Below are 18325 nucleotides of genomic sequence, written 5' to 3'. Positions count from 1 at the left end.
TTACAAGAAAGATATGCGGCCCTTGCCTTAAGCCCACAAGACAAGCTCTGGAACGCAAGCTTTCGATCAAGGCATCTTCACTGGTGGGGTACGACTACGCGAGGAACGGCTCCCACCTATCGTGCAGCTCGCGATGCACAGAAAACCGGATCTGAGCCGAGGAGGCATTCCTCGCATAGCTTATTCATCTCGGCCTGGGGTAACTATTGAGCTTGTCATGCTTGGCGAAGGCGCGCTGCCAGGTTGCAGAAGGAATGTTTGAGTCGTGCGGTATGGTTCGTTTCCCGATAGAGTTACGTTAGGTCTCGGGTTACTATGTTTGGTAGTCGCCTACCTTCTGTTGTGCAACACCATCTAAGCATATATTTCATTGGATTGTGATGATGACGGTGACCTCTTGTCTCTCAGTTGAAATCTCTGGCTGACCTCACCTAGGCGACTATTCGGCTTCCTGAGTCACTTGAGTTCGCGTTCTTGACATATTGTAGTCATAGCAGGCCACTTAGTAGTTGAATGATATAAGCCTCGGTTACCAAGACTCATAGCCTGTCCTATGTCCCACTGTTCACTTTTAGGCTGGCTCTTCGTGTGCATTAGGTAGTACACGCACAGCCATTTGGTCTTCTCTAAAATCATCCTATCAAGCAGAGTGACTGAACATTTTCGGTAATAAATTACTAGCAGTATATTGATCATGATCAGTTTCTCTGCGAAACCATGTCAATTCCCGAATCGAACCCAATAGTTCCCTCAAGTATATATCTCCAGCAGCAAAACCGTTCAACCCATGCATACTATCTCACCATAGTACTGAAACGTAGTGACCACCTACTAGCAGGAGCACAGAAATACAACATATGTCAGAGTCGCCATTAAATTTATCGTGATGCGCTGAGGACCTTGGGTCTACAGATTCATTGGATAGGAAGTATACCCCGAAAAGGTAGACAGACACCTGAGGCCAGAATATCCGATAAGGCTAAACCACATCCGTCCAGCTCCGTAAATTTTCTGAGCGCGATAAGTGCAACTGCGCGAGCTCTAAATCCTTTTATATTCCAGATTTACACTCTATCCGCTTGGAATACTCATTCCTTCCTACCTACCTACAACATCATAAACAAGGAAGGTATCTGGGATTTCCTCCACACAACGCAGCAATGCCCCCACACCACGGCGGCAGCAAAAAGCGGCGCCGGGAGCCCATCAACGTCAACACAAAGCTAGTAGAGATATACGAAGATCTCGCAAGCGAGAATGACGAGATCAGATTGAAAGCCGCACAGGCTCTCGTATCGCAATTTACGCCAGATAAGAATCCCGAGGAGGAACAGATCAAGAAAGTCCTGCAGCGACTGTTTCGCGGTCTGTGTAGTAGTCGCAAGGCGGCGCGTATTGGGTTCTCGATTGCTTTGACCGAGGTGGTGTCGCAGGTTTTTGGGGTCAAGGCGGAGGGGGAGAGGGAGTTGGACCTGAAGGGAGTGTTGGGGATTTGGGAGAGTGTGACGACTGCGACGGGTGGTGAATCGGGACAGGTGAGTTTTTGAACCTCATTTAATTGTGGCTGGGTTTCTGGACAGCGGGTTGACTTTGGTTTAGGAGCAAAGAGACCATTACTTTGGTCGGTTGTTTGGTGCTGAGGCAATTATCAAGTCTGGTGTTTTGTTTGGCTCCGGCAAGTATATCGCGGAGTGGACGAAAGTTTTAGAGCTGGTCTTTGAGCTAGCAAAGAAGAAGCCTTGGATCAGGGAGGAGTGCGGTTGGATCGTATACCGATGCATCTACGATCTTTCAGCACAGAAAGCTGACGGCAAGTTCGTGGAGATAGCTCTTCAGCATCTCTGTTCTAACGACTTGGCTCGGACACCGGAAGGTGTCGCTATCTGGCTTGCTGCCAAAGAGCGGCTCTCTGGAATCAGCTTCCCGAGCAAAGTATGGAAGCACGATGACCCACTGGACGTGAAGGAGAGAAACCAGCTGGTAAAGGCTATGAAGGAGTCCTCGAACAGTGAGAACGAGGGTGACGGAGGTGCTCAACCGTCTGGCGTGTGGAACTCGAAGCTACACTTCGCCTGGGATGCTGCTTTGAATAGCCTGAGTAGCGTTCCCGCAAAGGAATCTTCAAAGTCCAAGGGCTCCGCCAGTCGCCTTAGCTTCATCGATTTTTGGACAGAGGTGGTTGACAGTAAGTTATAACCCAATGAGCTAATTGGCTTAAAACTAACACATACAGACGGTCTATTTGCGTCAGCCTCGTCAGAAGAACGCAAGTACTGGGGCTTCCTCCTTTTCAACAAAGTGCTCAACGAGCAGGGCCCTCAATTGGCGTCTCTCGTTTTCACGAAAAATCTGGTCCGATGTCTCATGAACCAACTGGCTGTCGAGGACCGGTACTTGCACCGCATGGCAGTCAAGGCCGCGAAGACTATCCAGGCCCGCGTATCAAAGGAGCCGGAATTCGCTGCTGCGGCCGTTACTGGTCTTATGGGCCCCGCGGGATCGGTAATCTTCGACCAAGTCACAAAGACTAAGACCGTTGAAAAGATTGTGTCAGAGGCGAATCTCGACGCATTAAGTGAAATTATTCCCCTTTTCGAGAAGCTCGTTGCCTCACCAGGTACAACCGACAGCAAGACCGCTGCCTCAAACCGCCAGGTTCTGGCCAACCTGCTGCTGGCTATGGTTCGAGCCCGCGTGTCTGCTAGCGATGCGGCAGGTGAAGGCTCTGAGGCTGCACTTGAGAGGATTCTCTTTATCTTTGCTCGATTCGCGTACTTCACGAGTGAAGACAGTAAAAGTGGTGCCCAGCCCCCGCTTACCGAGCAATCCCAGGAACTCTTCCGGGGTAGAATCAACTCAAGTCTTAACAGCATTATTGCTGCTCAGAAGCATGCGGCTACCTTGCCCTATGCTGTTGTTCGCAAGATCCGCGATGCAGCCAAGTCTGAAGAGTTTGGAAAGTTCATCATCAGTATGGATGACTCTCTTAAGGATTCAGTAAAGGGGGCTTTCAAGACGCTGAAAAAACTTTCAAGCTTGGTAAGAGCATTCCTTAAGTACTATACAGAATATAAACTAACAGTTTCTAGGACAAGAAATCCGACGCAGCCGGTGTCGACGCATTCAAGCTCCTCTACTCGATGACAATCTTGCAAGTCTACAATGGCGACGCAGATGCCGTGTCCATGCTGGATGAACTTGACTTCTGCTACAACAAAATCTTCAGCGACAAAAAGTCTAAGAAGGAGGAAACTTCGGAAGCATCCGATGCTCTGGTCGAAATCCTTCTCAGTTTCGCCTCCAAACCGTCTCAGCTTTTCCGCCGCATGAGTGAGCAGGTTTTTACTGCGTTTGCTCCGAACATCACTGCTACTGGGCTGGAGTCCTTGATCTCGGTATGCCAGCTACTGCACCGTCATTGATAGAAGCTAACTAGACGATTCAGATCCTCGAAGCCAAAGAAAGTCTCGCTGGCCAACAAGAAATGTTTGACCAGCAAGATGACGAAGACGAGATGGACGGTGAGGACGATGAAGACGAGGAGATGATCGACGTCGACGAAGAAGACAGCGACATCGAAGTCGTTAACGCAGAGGATGAAGATGCCGCCTCTGACGAAGACGACGAAGAAGCAGAAGACTCCGAGCCTTCCCCCGAAGACGCTGCCGAAATCGCCGCCTTCGAAGCCAAACTCGCCGAAGCCCTAGGTACTCACCGCGCAGACCAAGACCTCGCAGCCTCAGAGTCCGAATCTGACGAGGACATGAACGACGACGAAATGGAACAAGTTGACACGGCACTCATCAAAGTGTTCAGAGCACGGCGCGACGCTCTCGGCAAGAAAAAGGATAAAAAGGATGCAAAGGAGACGATGGTCAACTTCAAGAACCGTGTTCTTGATCTTCTTGAGATCTATGTCAAACGCTGCCACTCGAACATCCTTGCCCTCGATCTTATCCTGCCGTTACTCAGACTTACCCGCCGGTCGTCTGTGAAGCAGGTTGCTAACAAGGCAATTGCCGTGTTGAGGGAGTATACGAAGCTCTGCAAGGGCGCTGCTCTTCCCACCCTCACATCGAATGCCACTTCCACTGCCAAATCAACTTCAGAGTCCGGGTCCGAGTCCGGATCGGATGATGAAGATGAGGACAACGACGACGTCGAACCCGTCTGGGAACTTCTGCGGTCGATTCACGCCGAGGCGATGCATAGTGGCCCGCCAATGCACGCGTCCGGATGTAGCCAGGCCAGTCTGCTTGTCGTGAAGGTTCTGACCGCACATGATAAGGAGACTATCGACGGTATTGTGGATGTTTATGGCGAGACGCGAAAGAGCCAGCTGCTTAGTACGAAATGCCATGTGCAGCCGATATTTTTTACTGAGTGGAACAATTGGTGTGTTTCGGCGAGTCGGGCAAGGAAGAATTGAGTCGGTTCGTGTTTCAAGGATTGAGATTTACGAGTGGATTATGGGAGGGGGGAATGGATTTGTATAGTAGTGGTATATGACTATTTCATAATATAGATACCGAGGAGAGATGCAAGACAATGTGAATATAACCACCACCCACCATAGAGCGCCAGCCAAAAGCAAAGATCGAACTATATTATCCTCTCGTATCTCATAACCCCTCATATATACTAAGCTAAAACCCCTTGATATAGAAATGCTCATCCGTCTCCTCCAACACCTCGAACCGATCCCCAACAGCAACACCCCCCTCCCCCCTCGGCACCCCCAACATCCCAAAGCAAGGCTTATACTTCAGCCCCTCATCAACACGTCGATACTTCATCAACGTATCCCACGGCTGATTCTTATGCTTCTCCGCCGTAACGGGATCAACATTTGGAACCTGGCAGCGGCCGCATCGCGCCACGATATCAAACGTGATATCCTTCCTTTCCCCACCCGAAGACGACGAAATCCGCACCGTCTTCCACGAGTCCTCAACCCAGGGTTTCCCCTTCTCCCCCTGGACAATGATATTCGGGCGGAACCGCTCGATCGTGATTTCCTCGTGGCCTTGCTTGCGTAGTCGGCTGTTCAGTTCATCGATCGACGCCTGCGAGGCGATAAGCACGGGGAGGACGTCGGGGAATCCGGTATCCTGGACTCGGCCGAGGAGTCTCGGGTCCGCATTGCCCTTCAGGATCCTCGGCATCGGACCCTTGTATACGAGCGCGACATCGCGCTTCAGGAAACTCGAGAGGAGCTGGTTTACCCCGACGCTGGAGTTGTAGATGTACCCGTCTGTGACAGTATCCCAGATTTTGACGTCTGAGACGAGGGTTGTGTTGGTCTGTAGCCAGGATGTGTCTGGGTGTGCTGGGACCGAGACGCTCTCTCCTTTGCTGTGAGCACCATCCTCATTGCTCTCGGCGATGGAAATAACTAGGCTCTCTCCATCGTCACTGAGACCCGTTCTCACGAGGGTCATTTCCGGGATCTGGCGAATTGTCAGGAACACCTTTGTCTTCGAATCGACTACCATCCAGCGGCGGTCCATGTCCAATCCCGAGAGACATTGTCTTGTCTCTTTGATTTCGAATCCACGGCAGGACTTTATGGGGTATACGCGGAGGGAAACGATTTGCGAGGCGGGTTGGCTCGAGGGACGCGAGTTTAGTTTCGATTGCGGCTTCGGGTTTTTGGTTTGCGGGTCGTTGGTTGGTGCTTGGCGGATGAGGCGCAGGAGGAATGGGGAGGCGAGGAAGAAGAGAGCAATCAAGGCGAGGAGGATAGGCGCCATTTTGGTGTCGACTCCGTGAGGAAGTAAATGTTTGAGGATTTCAAGTTTGCGGGTGTGGAGGTGGAGATGATGCGATGGTTTTGCCGATAAGAGCGTATCGATTCCGCGGAAAAGAGGGGGCGATCTATAGAACTGGTCGCGACGACAGGACGATGGGAAGTGGAATAACACCTGGGGAAAACTGTTTTTATAGAGAGAGATTCGAGATCCTTGCATTTAGCATGGGAGAACGAAAGATAGGGTTACGGTGAGAATTGGAGATGGCTTATAAATGGGGTGTACATAAATCATCGTATATATGCCGCATATAGGGCGCACTCGACGGGCTAGACCATGAGAATGAAAAACCAAATGACTCATTAAGCTGCATTTATAGCTGGAGAAGGAGAATGACAGTATATATAAAAAAGAACGAAATGAGACGCTGTCCCAAGTTTGCGATTATATATGGTTGGTAGATATCAGACGCCACACATGACCCAAACAAATTATGCGTATCGCTATAAAACTAGAAGCCAAGAAACAACAACTATACCTTCCCATCAACCCATCGGTCAACAAGAGCCTTGATGAGACCAATTGCAACTTCTTTGCCGGTATCAACGTCCTCGTCGCGACATGAAGAAGGAACGTGAAAGAAAACAACGTTTCGGTCCCGGCCTTCTTGAAGAGCCAGCGATAAGCTGGTGTAAAAGATGAATTCACAGAGATAGCGGCCAGCGTCCTCCGAGATGCGGATGTCTGCAGTTGATGGAGCGAATCTCTGCCATGTTTTCAAAAACTCAGCATCTGGCGCATGAGGGTTGAGGTTGACTCGAGAGGACGTTAAGTCTAGCTTCACGACTGGCTCCGCGGTTGGGTCGCTGCGCCCGGCCTTCAGAACATGAGGGAGGGTCCGCTCTCTCCATAGCTTCTCACCGTCCTCGTACCCTGCTCGTCCGAGGTTATCAGGCATATAGTAAGCATCCCGATGCGCCTTAGTCTCTATAGAATAGTAGCTCCTGGTAGCAGCAATGCCCATGTGTATCACTATATCAGGCTGTCGACCGTGAGTCTTGACATAGTCCTCCATTATGGCTGGGATGATCGAGCGAACTGCAGAGTACTCGACGGATATAGGCGAAGGGTGAACATGGATAGCGATTCGACGGGCCGAAGGTAAAGTATCGGATTTCTCTAAAGGTAGTGATAGAGACGGTGGGAGAGAGGACGCGATCAAATAAGAAGCATTGACTAGATTGGATTTGAACGGCTAGGGAAGGTGAGCATGGTGCCACCAATTCAATTGAGAAGCATGACTTACACCAAAGCCCGTCACAAGCACAGAAATCTCCTCCGGATCCGAAGGAGATGAAGAAAGATCTCTAGGAAGCTGTGTAGTGGACAAATGCACACCCGAACCACAATCACCCATCTTGAGACTGAGTAGATAAGGCTGATTCGGCGGGTCTGGATGTTCTGGGGTAAAGTGGGACCGCAGAGGAATATCCCGCAGAGGGGAGCTGTTTGTATAGCTCTAAGCGAGCTGGAGGAGGTAAAGGTAATGACGAAAGTGATTTGCACTCGGAATACGGAGTATGTGGAAGGATTGAATGGGTGGCGTCGGTCAGGATGAATGCTCCCTTCGGAGCTTCCCCGCCTCCGCATTGGGTCGGTCTTGGCACCAGTATACTGCCCAACTTGAACTATGCGCGGCGACGCTTCGCGGAATCTGAATTGATGTAAGTGAGAACTGCATTATACTTCAGAGACCATTAAATATAGCTAACAATATCAGCAGAACTATGTCGACGAGCGTACCACAATGGGCCATGCACAAGAGTTTGTACCCACTCGGTCACGACATGTAACTGATTACATGTCTATATACTCCGTACTGCGCCCAAAACTCGCGGAGCTAAAAGTGAGAGTAACCCGAAGCTGTGGCTTGACAGGGAAAAGAGTAAGACGATTAAGATTAAGCCTCTGATGTCCCGGCCAGATGTCATATCTGCGGAAGACTACAGCATACGAGGACCTCCGAACAAAACTAGAGTACCTACTACCTGGCAATGCGTGCGGCATTTTGGGGGAAGAGCTGCCACTTGGTGCCGATAGATGGCTCAGCGTTGTTTCTTTGATATCTGGTCTGATCAAATCATTATATCGAAACCACGTCTGTATCTATAGTAGGCTAGAATAAGATGGTAAAAATTCGAGGACAAGGATACCCAACGTAGAAGAGTCTATCTGTAAGGGGGGATTTATTCTTACGCCGTATTGGCTGCAAGAGGCAACCTCAAGCAATATACCAGATGGGAAAATGTGACACACAAGCAAGCCTCTTGAGCCAGGATATGGCTAGCTCGTTTCAGATTCTTCCTTGTTTGCTTATCTGTGAGGTTGTGATAAGTTCGGCGTGACGATAGCATGCGTCGCAGATTTTGAAGTCTGACGAATTTCCGGATGTGGAAAAAGATAGAGAGACATGGCGGCTCGCACGTGATACAGGAATCACAACAATCACGTCAGTAATTCTCCACCTCCGCCTACCTTAGGTAGGTAGGCTCCTAGGCTCCTAGCTCTCGAGACCGAGCATCCTTCACAGACCTCAGCTTTTCCCCTTTGACTTTATCCCTTATTTTGATCCCTATCTATACTATATTGTTATCCTACGTTAACAGTACTCCTCAACGTCATCAGCGGACGCTAGACAAGCAATTGACCCCTGGATCCGTCACGCGGACACCACTCATCATCCGGCGGCTGAGCTTCTGCTTCTTTAGCTCCGTCCAATAACCTCGTCCTTCTTCTCACTCTCCCAAGGTCCTCGAAACTATCTATAACAGTTTATTTTTATTCAAGACCCATATTATTAAACCGCCTTAATGAGATCAGTTGCTGTCTCCCTCGGACTGATCGGCGGTATCTCCGCTCTTCGGATTCCGCTACTCGAACAGCTTCCCCTCAACGATGCGCGGAGTGACCTCGTGAGCTCCCAGGAGCTGCAGGATCAAATTCATGCCAGTAATCTGCTTGACAGGGCTAAGGTTCTCTATAGTATAGCGGAGAAGGGTATTGATGAATACAACCACCCCACTCGCGTGATCGGCAGCAAGGGTATGTCCATCAAGAGGTACTATCTAAAGTGCAGGAGCTGATATACACGATCATTAGGGCATCTGGCGACGCTCGACTATATCTATTCCACAGTCACCGGACTAGGCGACTACTACGATGTCACAAACCAATCCTTTCCAGCCGTTTCGGGCAATGTTTTCGAATCCCGCCTCGTTCTTGGACACGAGGTGCCAGCCTCTGCCCGGCCTATGGGATTAACACCAGCAACCAAGAATAAGGAGCCGGTTTATGGTCCATTGGTACTTGTAGCGAATCAAGGATGTGATGTTGCCGACTTTCCTTCTGAGCTCTCGGGCGCGATTGCCTTGATTCAACGTGGCACCTGTCCCTTTGGTACCAAGTCCGAGCTAGCTGGAAAAGCAGGTGCTGTTGCTGCTGTTGTGTACAACAACGAACAGGGCGAGGTGAGCGGAACACTGGGAACGCCATCACCAGACCACGTTGCTACTTTCGGTATCTCCGATACCGACGCCGCGCCCTTTGTCAAGCAACTTAAGGAGGGAAAGAAGGTCGACTCAATTGCTTACATTGACGCGATTGTCGACACAATCCACACCACCAACATTATTGCGCAAACCAAGGGCGGTGACCCCCAGAACTGTGTCATGCTAGGAGGCCACAGTGACAGTGTCACGGAAGGCCCTGGTATCAATGACGACGGATCCGGCACCCTGACCCTTCTGGAAGTTGCAACACAGCTCAGCAAATACAGTGTAAACAACTGCGTACGATTTGCGTGGTGGGCCGCAGAGGAAGAGGGCTTGCTTGGCTCCGATTATTATGTCTCTGTCCTTAGTGAGGAGGAGAACTTGAAGATCCGCCTGTTTATGGACTATGACATGCTAGCATCGCCAAACTATGCTTACCAGGTCTACAACGCTACCAACGCTGTTAATCCTGTTGGGTCCGAAGAATTGCGTGACCTGTACACCGAGTTCTATATCTCACACGGGCTAAACTTCACCTATATTCCGTTTGACGGACGAAGTGACTATGACGGCTTCATCCGTAACGGCATCCCCGGTGGTGGTATCGCAACGGGGGCGGAGGGAGTTAAGACCAAGGAAGAGCAGGAGCAGTTTGGAGGCATTGCGGGCGACTGGTACGACCCGTGCTACCACCAGCTTTGCGACGACCTAGGGAATCTCAATGCGACAGCTTGGGAGATCAACAGCAAGGTATGTCTCGTTTTCCTGTGAAAAAAAAAAAAAAAACCGTAGCTAACCATCTTATCTTGACAGCTGGTCGCCCACACTGTTGCCACGTACGCAGTGTCGTTTGACGGGTTCCCGGAGCGAACGGGTATCAGCAGCAGGTATTTGATGGAGCACGAGAAGCGCAAGTATCACGGACCTAAGCTACTCATGTAATCTAAGCACGATCACGGCCTGCAAATATGCAACCTAAACTCTGTCCAATTGCTCTCAGATATCTCTCAAATTAGACATTTCATATTATTCGCTGCGGAAGCTTTGTGGCTCGAAAACCTTGGAACTACCCTGGCCTTCAATGCGAACCTGCATTCACAATACTACATGAGGAAAGTACCACCTCAACCCGGGCCCAATCTGTCTTTTGTCTCATCGGCCCTTACAAGCTCTCTTTGCCTTTTACCTTCCTACTCCAGGGACTCGGAACTACCACTCGATGAACATACTCCCTAACCCTAAGCCCCCTATTCCTAGACGACCTTTGTCCTTAGCCCTTGTCAACTTCTAAAGCTGGAACAACCGGTTCTCAGCTCGGGATATAGCGCACAAACGAGGATTTTTCTTGGGTGCATTTCTCAGCTTGAGATTGAATATGGGCGACTATTATCGGCAATACCAGTGCCTTTCACCCGGATATCGACCTGCTATCACTGGCCCTCCACCTGCCGCCCTCTCCAACACCAGTCCTGGCACCCTCCCTGGCTCTCTTCCTGGGCCTATAGCCTGTCCTATTCATCTTCCTTTCCGCAACTCCTTCCCCGAGCCTTCCTTACCAGGGCCTCAACCTTTACCTGGCTCAAAACTTAATCCTGTCGCTCGTCCATTCCACGGTCCCTCGCGGAATCCTCTACCTGACCCTCGATCCTACAATCTAGCGCAGATGCTCAGATGTCCTGTATGTGGAAAGGACACCTTCGGCACTATTCAAGCACTCGCTTCTCACCAATCCGCTTTGGCCCACTACGAGTGCTCCCAGAGCCGCACCACATTCAAGAGCGCGGAGGAGCTCAGATTACACAACCGCTTGGAATATACCGTGCTGAGCAAGGAGGAACATGCTCCGCTCTATGAACGGCTCTTAGAGAACTGCCATCCTGTCGCTCGGCTCCGATCTCAGGGGTATCGACTTACTGTCGAGCCGCCGCCGCCGAAACCTCGAAGGAAGCCAAAGAAAGACAACGAGGATGAGAAAGATCTAGGCAAAGAGAAGGGCTGTAGTGGGAAGGATGAGGTTCCTAAGAACGATCGCCCTGAAATAGGAGGAGTCATCAAGATCGGTAATGGAAAAGGCGAATCTGCAGAGGAAGATACCCGAGAGTCTCTATCTGAAGAAAGGTCCCAGCAGATATCCCCCCAAAGAGAACTCATAGCCCCACGGGAGGAGGGAACTGTACATGAGGGGGATCCTCAAGAGAAAGATCTCACTGGTACGCTATCTGGAGAGTCTCAACAAGCGGAACCGAATGACAGACATTAGTCGCAGTTCGAGAAGCTGCCCAAGAAGGAGGATCTCTTAGAGTTTGGTTCTCAAGATACTGCGTGCGCTAAGAGAAGTTCATCTCGGGATATGTGCCAGGAAAGGCTTACTCAAGAACCATTTGAATCCTCGCAGAAGGAGAATTTGCTTAATGAGAAGGATAGTAAGGATCCTAAAGCCGCAGAGACTCCGCTTCAAGCGAAGCCTGCACGCTCACAGAAGAACGAACCGCCTGGTGCGAAGGACCTCAAGAACGCGAAGTGGTTGAAGAAGCAAGTGATCGAGCGACCACCCGTTTTGTTCACACGAACGCCTCAGTCTGTCCCTGGCTGGCAAGGTCAGAAACGTAGGGCAATAGCTGTGGACTGCGAGATGGTCGGGGTGGCCGGGGGATACATTGATGAGCTAGCCTTCCTCAGCGCCGTCGACTTCTTCACCGGGGAAGTGCTGATCAATAATTTCGTGAAACCTACGCGCAAGGTCACCGATTGGAGATCTCGCGTTAGCGGCGTGACAGCAACGGCGATGGCTAACGCAGTCGCAACTGGCCAGGCGTTGCTGGGATGGGCTTCGGCGCGAGAGGCCTTGTGGCATTATGCCGATACAGAGACGATACTCATCGGACACAGCCTCAAACATGACCTCAACGCCCTTCAATTGATTCACTCAAAGATCGTTGATGCTGCTATATTATCAAGCGAGGCGGTCTTCAGCATTGAAGGGTTCGAGCCGGATCCAAAGCCTGGTGCAGCCGTTAACCTTGCCCCAGGAGCCGATGCAGTCCAGGACCCGAGATTGAAGCACGAGGGCGAGTCACCCGAGCCACATCTGCAAAGAGTGTGGGCCCTGAAGACTCTTGCCTATAATTTTCTCAATAGAAGGATTCAAATGGGTAAGAAGGGCCACAACTGCCTAGAAGATACCTTTGCTACTCGAGACGTGGTTATCTGGTGTTTAAGAAAACCGAGCTCGCTGGCTGCCTGGGCCCATCAAGCTAGAACTGAGCATGAGACCGTGAAGCGTGAAAGGCGAGAGAAGGAGGAGAAGGAGAAGATGGAGAGGAAGGAGAAAGAGGAGATCGAGAAGGCAAGACAGGCGAAAGAAAAGGAAGCGACCGAGCAAGCCCGAAAGACAGAAGCTGAGGAAATCGGGAAAGACAAGGTAATGCCAGTGACTGCATTGCAAGGTAAGTAGCTGGAGGGAGAGAAGGAAGAAGACTGCCAAGGGAGGGTGGTGAGAGAACAACCATTGGGGCAATAACAGAACAGCTTGATCATGCCCAGATACCCCTTCTTTAACACCTGTCAAAGGCTTGAACCCTCGACCGGGTATAGTCACTCTGACCCCAGGATGGCACCTGAGCAGGGCCTGATTTGAACCATTCGGAACTATTATCTAGATAGGTTGTCAGACCAAGCATTGAACCATTTAACCTTAGAGGCAACAGAGAAACGTAGATGGTTTGCCGGCATAGTGCGCAGGGTACATACGGCATGTAAATAGACCGGTGGCCTTGAGCAGAGCAGCTACCATCTGTCTAGTTATGTTACAATGCACTCGTGCATCAAGCAATCTATTGATGACCAGATCAAGATGTTGAAAAGCATTCATCAACACGAGGCGATGGATACGCTGTCTGGATACCTAGCACGTGAGAAAAAGAATCTACACGTGATGGTGTCTGTCTTACGTGCTTCTACCTCGCGTCTTCGTTTCCTTTCGAGTTCCACCTCAATAATATGTTTCCAAAGTTCCGAACAATCCGACAACGAATCTCCTTGCTGGAAGCCTTTGGTCGAGTGACATCAATGCCTCGGAAACGAGCCAAAGTTCACACCCACCCCAAGCCACTAGACCAACGCGGGGTTCGCAAGTCCTCCCGAATGGGGCATGGAGCTGCGAGTCTCCCAGCATGTGCAAATGGATAATTCTCAGTTCCACCTTCTGTGAATGGCCAAACCCGCTCGCTTTGCTCGGTCAGTGCGAATGACTCGGTGGAGAAATGGACGTCTCGACTATCTACAAATTTCGCTTGACCCCCCGGTTAGAATGTGTTGAAGAAGGAAGGAAAGCGCCCACTTTTGTGAGCCAACGACTCAATCCTGCTCCATCGCATTAGCGACCTCAAGATGATTGAAGATCTCGTGAGCAACCTGACGCCGGGACAGGCGGTCCTCTATTTTATAGGGGCATTCTTCCTCGCATGTCTGGCGCGGAAACTTCAAGTACAATGGCAACTTTCGCGCCTGGGTGCAAGGGCCCCTAAGGTCCATTTTCGTCTTCCTTATGGTACGTTGATTGACGGAAATACTAGGTAATGGAAAGGTCACGCTAACAAGAACTCTCCAGCCATGGATTTCATTTACAAGTCCATGCAAGCCAACCAGGAAGACAGCGACCTCGATTTCTGGAGCGACGCGGTGAGAAACGCGAAAGGCGCACCGTTGGTGGAGGAGAATAAAACCGCAGAGCTGGATGCCGGGATTTCGACTCGCCTTATCCTTACTCGAGACCCGGAGAACATCAAGGCTATACTTACAGGACAATTTGCGGACTATGGTAAGGGCGAGTCATTCCACCGGGACTGGCGTGAGTTCTTGGGAGACAGTATCTTCGTCACGGATGGCGAGCAGTGGCATGCCTCGCGGCAACTTATTCGACCCATGTTCGTACGAGACCGTCTTGTTGATACCGAGATCTTCGAGAAGCACGTTCAACATCTGATCCCGTTGTTGGGTGGAGAACACGGCAGCAAGGTTGTCGATGTCACTTCTCTCTTCTTCCGCTATACCTTGGACGCTGCTACCGATTACCTCCTTGGTCAAGGAACCGACAGTCTACAGAATCCGGAGACAACATTTGCTGAGGCATTCCGCTACGTACAACGCCGCCAGTCGCAATTATTCCGCCTAGGGTAAGTGGCCTTCTCCTGCTCGTGTTGTGATGGTACTAAACGTCCTAGCGTCTTCAAATTTATCCTCTCGCGCAAAGAATTCCGCCGCCAACTCAAAGTCATGGACGACTTCATCCAGCCCTACATCGACCGCGTACTCGCCATGTCTCCCGCCGAGCTCGACCAAAAGCTCTCTAAACAAGAAACCTTCCTCCACGCACTCGCCCGCTTCACCCGAGACCGCCGGCAACTCCGCGACCAACTCGTCGCCGTCCTTCTTGCCGGCCGCGACACCACAGCCGCAACCCTCTCCTTCTGCCTCTTCGAGCTCGGCCGCAACCCCGAAGTGGTCACCAAACTCCGCGAAGAGATCTCCAGCCGCCTCGGTGTCGGCGCTAACGCCCAAAAACCCACCTACGCCGATCTGAAAGACATGAAATACCTCAACGCCGTCCTCCACGAGTCCATGCGCCTCTACCCGGTCGTACCATTCAACGTACGCTTCTCACTCAAAGACACAACCCTCCCCCGCGGCGGCGGCCCCGATGGCCTGTCCCCGGTAGCCGTCAAAGCTGGCTCCCGAGTCGTCTACTCCACAATGATTATGCAAAGAAGTCCCGATAACTACGAACCCGCCTCCTCGCCAAACTACTTCGACCCCGCGAAGTGGATACCCGAGCGCTGGGTCTCCGGCTGGCAGCCGAAACCATGGCACTTTATCCCCTTTAACGGCGGCCCAAGAATCTGCATCGGGCAGCAGTTCGCAATGATTGAGATGGGATACACAGTTGTGAGGATCTTGCAGGCGTACGAGAGTATCCAGGCGTTGCCGCAGAAGGGCGAGAGCGTAGTGCGGGATCCGAAGTTGCGGTTTGAGGTCACGTTGACGCCGGCGTCAGAGCTGAGTTGTGTTTTTGTTAGGGATGGAGAAGGGGAGAATAACAATAATGAGAAGGCGGGTGTTTGAGCTGGCTGGCTGGTTACAGACCATGTACATATGTAACGACTTTATAATGCTATATTGTATCTATTCGCCTAGATGGGATAATGAGAGAAAAATAAGTAATTCTCAATCTATAATTCGTACACCGGGGCGTTTGACGGTAAGGCTTCTCCTACCCAAATCAAAAGTAAGCAACCTTGACCTTCCCTAACCTCTTCAACCGCTGCAGAATCTCAACTCGTCGCAGCTCCAAGAAGAGATCCTGGTCATCAGCATCATTCAGATCCCCCGAGATATTGATCCACGGCGTCCCAGCCTTAGACAACACCATCTCCCCGCCGCTATTGATCTTCACGGAAGGAACGATCTTCATAGCCCCATTTACCCCCCCGTGGCCATGGCCGCCACCAGCAGCCGAAGTATTGGTTGAGTGAGCGTGAGTATGCTCCGCAACACCCGCAACGCCTCTACTCAAATCAACCGTCGTCTTAACCCTTACCCCGTCAGCCTCAGCCTCAGATTCGGCTTCTACCTCCCCACTTTGCCTCTTCCGTTTATGTTTATCGCCAATCCAGCCCCGGCACATGTCGACGGCTTTTCCCCAAAGGCTAAATTGTTCGCGGCTTTGTTCGAGGCTCTTCTGGGGCCGGAATACTGTGCCTCCCGCACGGTTGATGTCACGGAGCTCGGTGAAGTTGCGCCATAGGCCGACGGCGAGACCGGCGGCGATTGCGGCGCCGAGGGCGGTCGTTTCGCGCATCTTGGGGCGGTAGACGGGGATGGAGATTAGGTCTGCTTGGATCTGTGGGTTCAAGGTAAAGGAGTTAGGTTGGGCTTTGTGGAGTTTGATTTGGAGTGTAGACGCCACGTACCTGCATGGCGAGGTCTGAGTTACTCATTCCGCCGTCGACGGCTAATTCTGAGAGTGCATGGCCGCTGTCTTTCTCCATTGCGTCGAGAATGGCTTTTGTCTGGAAGCAGGTTGCTTCGAGGGTTGCGCGGGCGATGTGGCCCTTTTGGGTATATTGGGTTATTCCGACTATTGGCTTTGGTTAGAGAAGATATGAGAGTTGGATATCAGGGCAGCTTACAGATTGTGCCTTTTGCGTCGTCGATCCAGTACGGCGCATAGAGGCCACTGAAAGCTGTGACGAAGACGCAACCACCGTTGTCTTCTACTGTTTCGGCGAGATCGTTGACTTCTCTGGACTCTTTGAAGAATTCCAGATTGTTCTGGAGAAACTTGATTCCCGAGCCTCCGACTGCGACACTTCCTTCTAGGGCGTAGACTGGTTTTCCGTCAAAATGGTACGCCACGGTTGCGAGTAAACCATGTGTGGAGATCACTGGTCTGTCTCCAACATTGTATAGCAGGAAGCATCCTGTGCCGTAGGTATTTTTGGCCATCCCGGGAGAGAAGCCCTTTTGCCCTACGAGCGCTGAAGACTGGTCGCCCAGACACCCCATGATGGGTGTTCCTTCAAGGATGCCCGTAGAAAGAGCACCATACGCGGTTGTATCTGACGAAGGGACGATCTTGGGTAGATGTACACGACCCTTAATGTCGAAGAAGTCCAGCAGGAAGTTGTCGTACTCGAGTGTCTCGAGGTTCATAAACATAGTTCGAGATGCATTGGTAGGGTCAGAGACGAAAACATTGGACTTGCTGCCGCCATTGAGCTGGTAAACCAACCAGGAATCAACAGTGCCAAACGCCAAGGTGCCCTTTTCGTACGCCTCTCTAACCTTTGGTACACTCGTAAGCATCCAGAGGAGCTTGGTGGAGGAGGAATATGTGGAGAGGGGGAGGCCGCAGATCTGCTGCAGTTTCGATGCGTCGCGTTTCTGTTTCAGCTCATCGACCACAGACTGCGAGCGGGTATCCGTCCAGACAATGGCGTTGTAAAGTGGTTCCCCCGTCTCATGATCCCAGACGACCGTTGTCTCTCGCTGATTGGTGATCCCCACTGCCTTGATGCATTGTCGATCATTCCCATTGGCTTCGAATTGTTTGACAGCTTCTTCGACGCAGGTTTCCACCGAGGTCACAAGCTCACGCGGATCGTGTTCGTGCCATCTGTCAAGTTTGTTAATGTGGAGGCGCTTCATAGTGAGACTGAGGGGTATCTACCCTGGGTGTGGGTATATTTGATTGAACTCAACCTGATGAGACGCGACAGGTTCTCCTTCACGGTTGAAGATCAAGAATCGGGTACTTGTAGTGCCCTGATCAATGGAGCCAACAAAGCTTTCTGCTGCGTCCATCGTCCGCAGGCCCCAGAATTAGCGGAACGTTCTATGTTTTTCTGCGGGGGATGAGAGCCCCTGCTCGGCGGTTTCTGGCGTAAGCAGCAGGCTGAAAGGCGAGGGAAAAGCGAATGGATGTGGGCAGAAAGGCGCTCAGTCGAAGAGAGAGGAAGTAGGAGAGAAGATGCAACGCGTCCCCATTGTTTAAATAAATGTCCAGCCATGCTGTGAATGCGACAGCTTGTGGCACAATTTTTCCGTCTCGTCACCTCCTGCCTGCGGGGGAATTGGTCCCGAGCTGGGAGGGGAAGGCAGACAGCTGCAAGCCGAGAGATTAATCTCATCCCACACCCATGCTAGCGCCACGAAAGGGGTAATGGACGCTTCCGAGCCCAAGACTCGTGTTGCGAATGAGCCGGAACGCTCTTCGATTAGGACTGGTTGAGATCTTGGCTAGCGTGGGCTTAAACACCGCGCAAATAAGTTGCGAACCGGGCCTATACTCTCCCTTGTCAAGGCTGGGGTGATTGATGCGTCTGTCTTGCGGTTCATGGCAGGTAAATAGATGCGTACGCCCCGGAAAGTTGGTTGAGTTCGTGGGGAAATGTGTCTTGGTGGAGCAGCTAAGACAGCTGTCGGGACTCGGAAGACTCCAGTCCAGTCGCCGATCCAAAGCAGGGG

The 18325-nt window shown here is 51.4% G+C and overlaps 7 protein-coding genes across 7 annotated transcripts; 4 read left to right on the top strand and 3 right to left on the bottom strand.

The window, feature by feature from the left end:
• Positions 1 to 1064: 1064 nt before the first annotated feature.
• On the top strand, positions 1065 to 4698 carry BJY04DRAFT_230504 (DNA-directed DNA polymerase POL5; the record flags this gene model as incomplete). The annotated part of the gene is made up of 5 exons (XM_073719308.1): positions 1065 to 1535; positions 1600 to 2185; positions 2234 to 3039; positions 3090 to 3395; positions 3446 to 4698. Coding segments are annotated over 5 exons (3153 nt in total), but the record flags the coding sequence as incomplete, so codon positions are not given.
• On the bottom strand, positions 4647 to 5753 carry BJY04DRAFT_209825 (MOSC domain-containing protein; the record flags this gene model as incomplete). The annotated part of the gene is made up of 1 exon (XM_073714175.1): positions 4647 to 5753. The coding sequence occupies one exon, from the start codon at positions 5751 to 5753 to the stop codon at positions 4647 to 4649; it is 1107 nt and encodes a 368-aa protein (XP_073567358.1).
• Positions 5754 to 6125: 372 nt separating this feature from the next.
• On the bottom strand, positions 6126 to 7354 carry BJY04DRAFT_126012 (putative pyroglutamyl peptidase type I). Its single transcript, XM_073708405.1, has 2 exons — positions 7057 to 7354; positions 6126 to 7005 (listed from the first exon to the last, which is right to left on the bottom strand). Exons 1-2 carry the CDS (start codon positions 7165 to 7167, stop codon positions 6283 to 6285), a joined length of 834 nt encoding a protein of 277 aa, XP_073567357.1. The 5' UTR covers positions 7168 to 7354; the 3' UTR covers positions 6126 to 6282.
• A 944-nt stretch (positions 7355 to 8298) lies between these two features.
• On the top strand, positions 8299 to 10443 carry BJY04DRAFT_197794 (uncharacterized protein). The gene is made up of 3 exons (XM_073712523.1): positions 8299 to 8852; positions 8910 to 10051; positions 10115 to 10443. Exons 1-3 carry the CDS (start codon positions 8621 to 8623, stop codon positions 10241 to 10243), a joined length of 1503 nt encoding a protein of 500 aa, XP_073567356.1. The 5' UTR covers positions 8299 to 8620; the 3' UTR covers positions 10244 to 10443.
• Positions 10444 to 10676: 233 nt separating this feature from the next.
• Positions 10677 to 12755, top strand: BJY04DRAFT_221910 (uncharacterized protein; the record flags this gene model as incomplete). The annotated part of the gene is made up of 2 exons (XM_073717245.1): positions 10677 to 11474; positions 11562 to 12755. The coding sequence occupies 2 exons, from the start codon at positions 10677 to 10679 to the stop codon at positions 12753 to 12755; spliced, it is 1992 nt and encodes a 663-aa protein (XP_073567355.1).
• A 538-nt stretch (positions 12756 to 13293) lies between these two features.
• On the top strand, positions 13294 to 15442 carry BJY04DRAFT_197789 (cytochrome P450). Its single transcript, XM_073712522.1, has 3 exons — positions 13294 to 13850; positions 13911 to 14475; positions 14524 to 15442. The coding sequence occupies exons 1-3, from the start codon at positions 13691 to 13693 to the stop codon at positions 15419 to 15421; spliced, it is 1623 nt and encodes a 540-aa protein (XP_073567354.1). The 5' UTR covers positions 13294 to 13690; the 3' UTR covers positions 15422 to 15442.
• Positions 15443 to 15530: 88 nt separating this feature from the next.
• On the bottom strand, positions 15531 to 17976 carry BJY04DRAFT_197788 (glycerol kinase). The gene is made up of 4 exons (XM_073712521.1): positions 17529 to 17976; positions 16489 to 17474; positions 16270 to 16436; positions 15531 to 16199 (listed from the first exon to the last, which is right to left on the bottom strand). Exons 1-4 carry the CDS (start codon positions 17660 to 17662, stop codon positions 15579 to 15581), a joined length of 1908 nt encoding a protein of 635 aa, XP_073567353.1. The 5' UTR covers positions 17663 to 17976; the 3' UTR covers positions 15531 to 15578.
• Between the last annotated feature and the right edge of the window lie 349 nt (positions 17977 to 18325).

Source organism: Aspergillus karnatakaensis, assembly GCF_047715665.1.
Source record: "Aspergillus karnatakaensis strain CBS 102800 unplaced genomic scaffold BJY04scaffold_54, whole genome shotgun sequence".
NCBI classification, from domain to species: Eukaryota; Fungi; Ascomycota; class Eurotiomycetes; order Eurotiales; family Aspergillaceae; genus Aspergillus; species Aspergillus karnatakaensis.
The sequence above is the reverse complement of the archived record's forward strand: the minus strand, read 5'-3'. Positions and strand labels throughout refer to the sequence as shown.

What these genes read in the sequence shown, in the direction of transcription:
- BJY04DRAFT_126012 (XM_073708405.1), bottom strand. Translation starts at nt 7,167, where the DNA reads ATGGGTGATTGTGGTTCGGGTGTGCATTTGTCCACTACACAGCTTCCT. An exon ending in TGCTTGTGACGGGCTTTGGT is followed by an intron (nt 7,006 to 7,056) that starts GTAAGTCATGCT and finishes CACCTTCCCTAG; the next exon opens with CCGTTCAAATCCAATCTAGT.
- BJY04DRAFT_197788 (XM_073712521.1), bottom strand. Translation starts at nt 17,662, where the DNA reads ATGGACGCAGCAGAAAGCTTTGTTGGCTCCATTGATCAGGGCACTACA. An exon ending in CAAATATACCCACACCCAGG is followed by an intron (nt 17,475 to 17,528) that starts GTAGATACCCCT and finishes CAAACTTGACAG; the next exon opens with ATGGCACGAACACGATCCGC. An exon ending in CGACGCAAAAGGCACAATCT is followed by an intron (nt 16,437 to 16,488) that starts GTAAGCTGCCCT and finishes CAAAGCCAATAG; the next exon opens with TCGGAATAACCCAATATACC.
- BJY04DRAFT_197789 (XM_073712522.1), top strand. Translation starts at nt 13,691, where the DNA reads ATGATTGAAGATCTCGTGAGCAACCTGACGCCGGGACAGGCGGTCCTC. An exon ending in CCATTTTCGTCTTCCTTATG is followed by an intron (nt 13,851 to 13,910) that starts GTACGTTGATTG and finishes AGAACTCTCCAG; the next exon opens with CCATGGATTTCATTTACAAG. An exon ending in TCGCAATTATTCCGCCTAGG is followed by an intron (nt 14,476 to 14,523) that starts GTAAGTGGCCTT and finishes TAAACGTCCTAG; the next exon opens with CGTCTTCAAATTTATCCTCT.
- BJY04DRAFT_197794 (XM_073712523.1), top strand. Translation starts at nt 8,621, where the DNA reads ATGAGATCAGTTGCTGTCTCCCTCGGACTGATCGGCGGTATCTCCGCT. An exon ending in TCGCGTGATCGGCAGCAAGG is followed by an intron (nt 8,853 to 8,909) that starts GTATGTCCATCA and finishes CACGATCATTAG; the next exon opens with GGCATCTGGCGACGCTCGAC. An exon ending in CTTGGGAGATCAACAGCAAG is followed by an intron (nt 10,052 to 10,114) that starts GTATGTCTCGTT and finishes TTATCTTGACAG; the next exon opens with CTGGTCGCCCACACTGTTGC.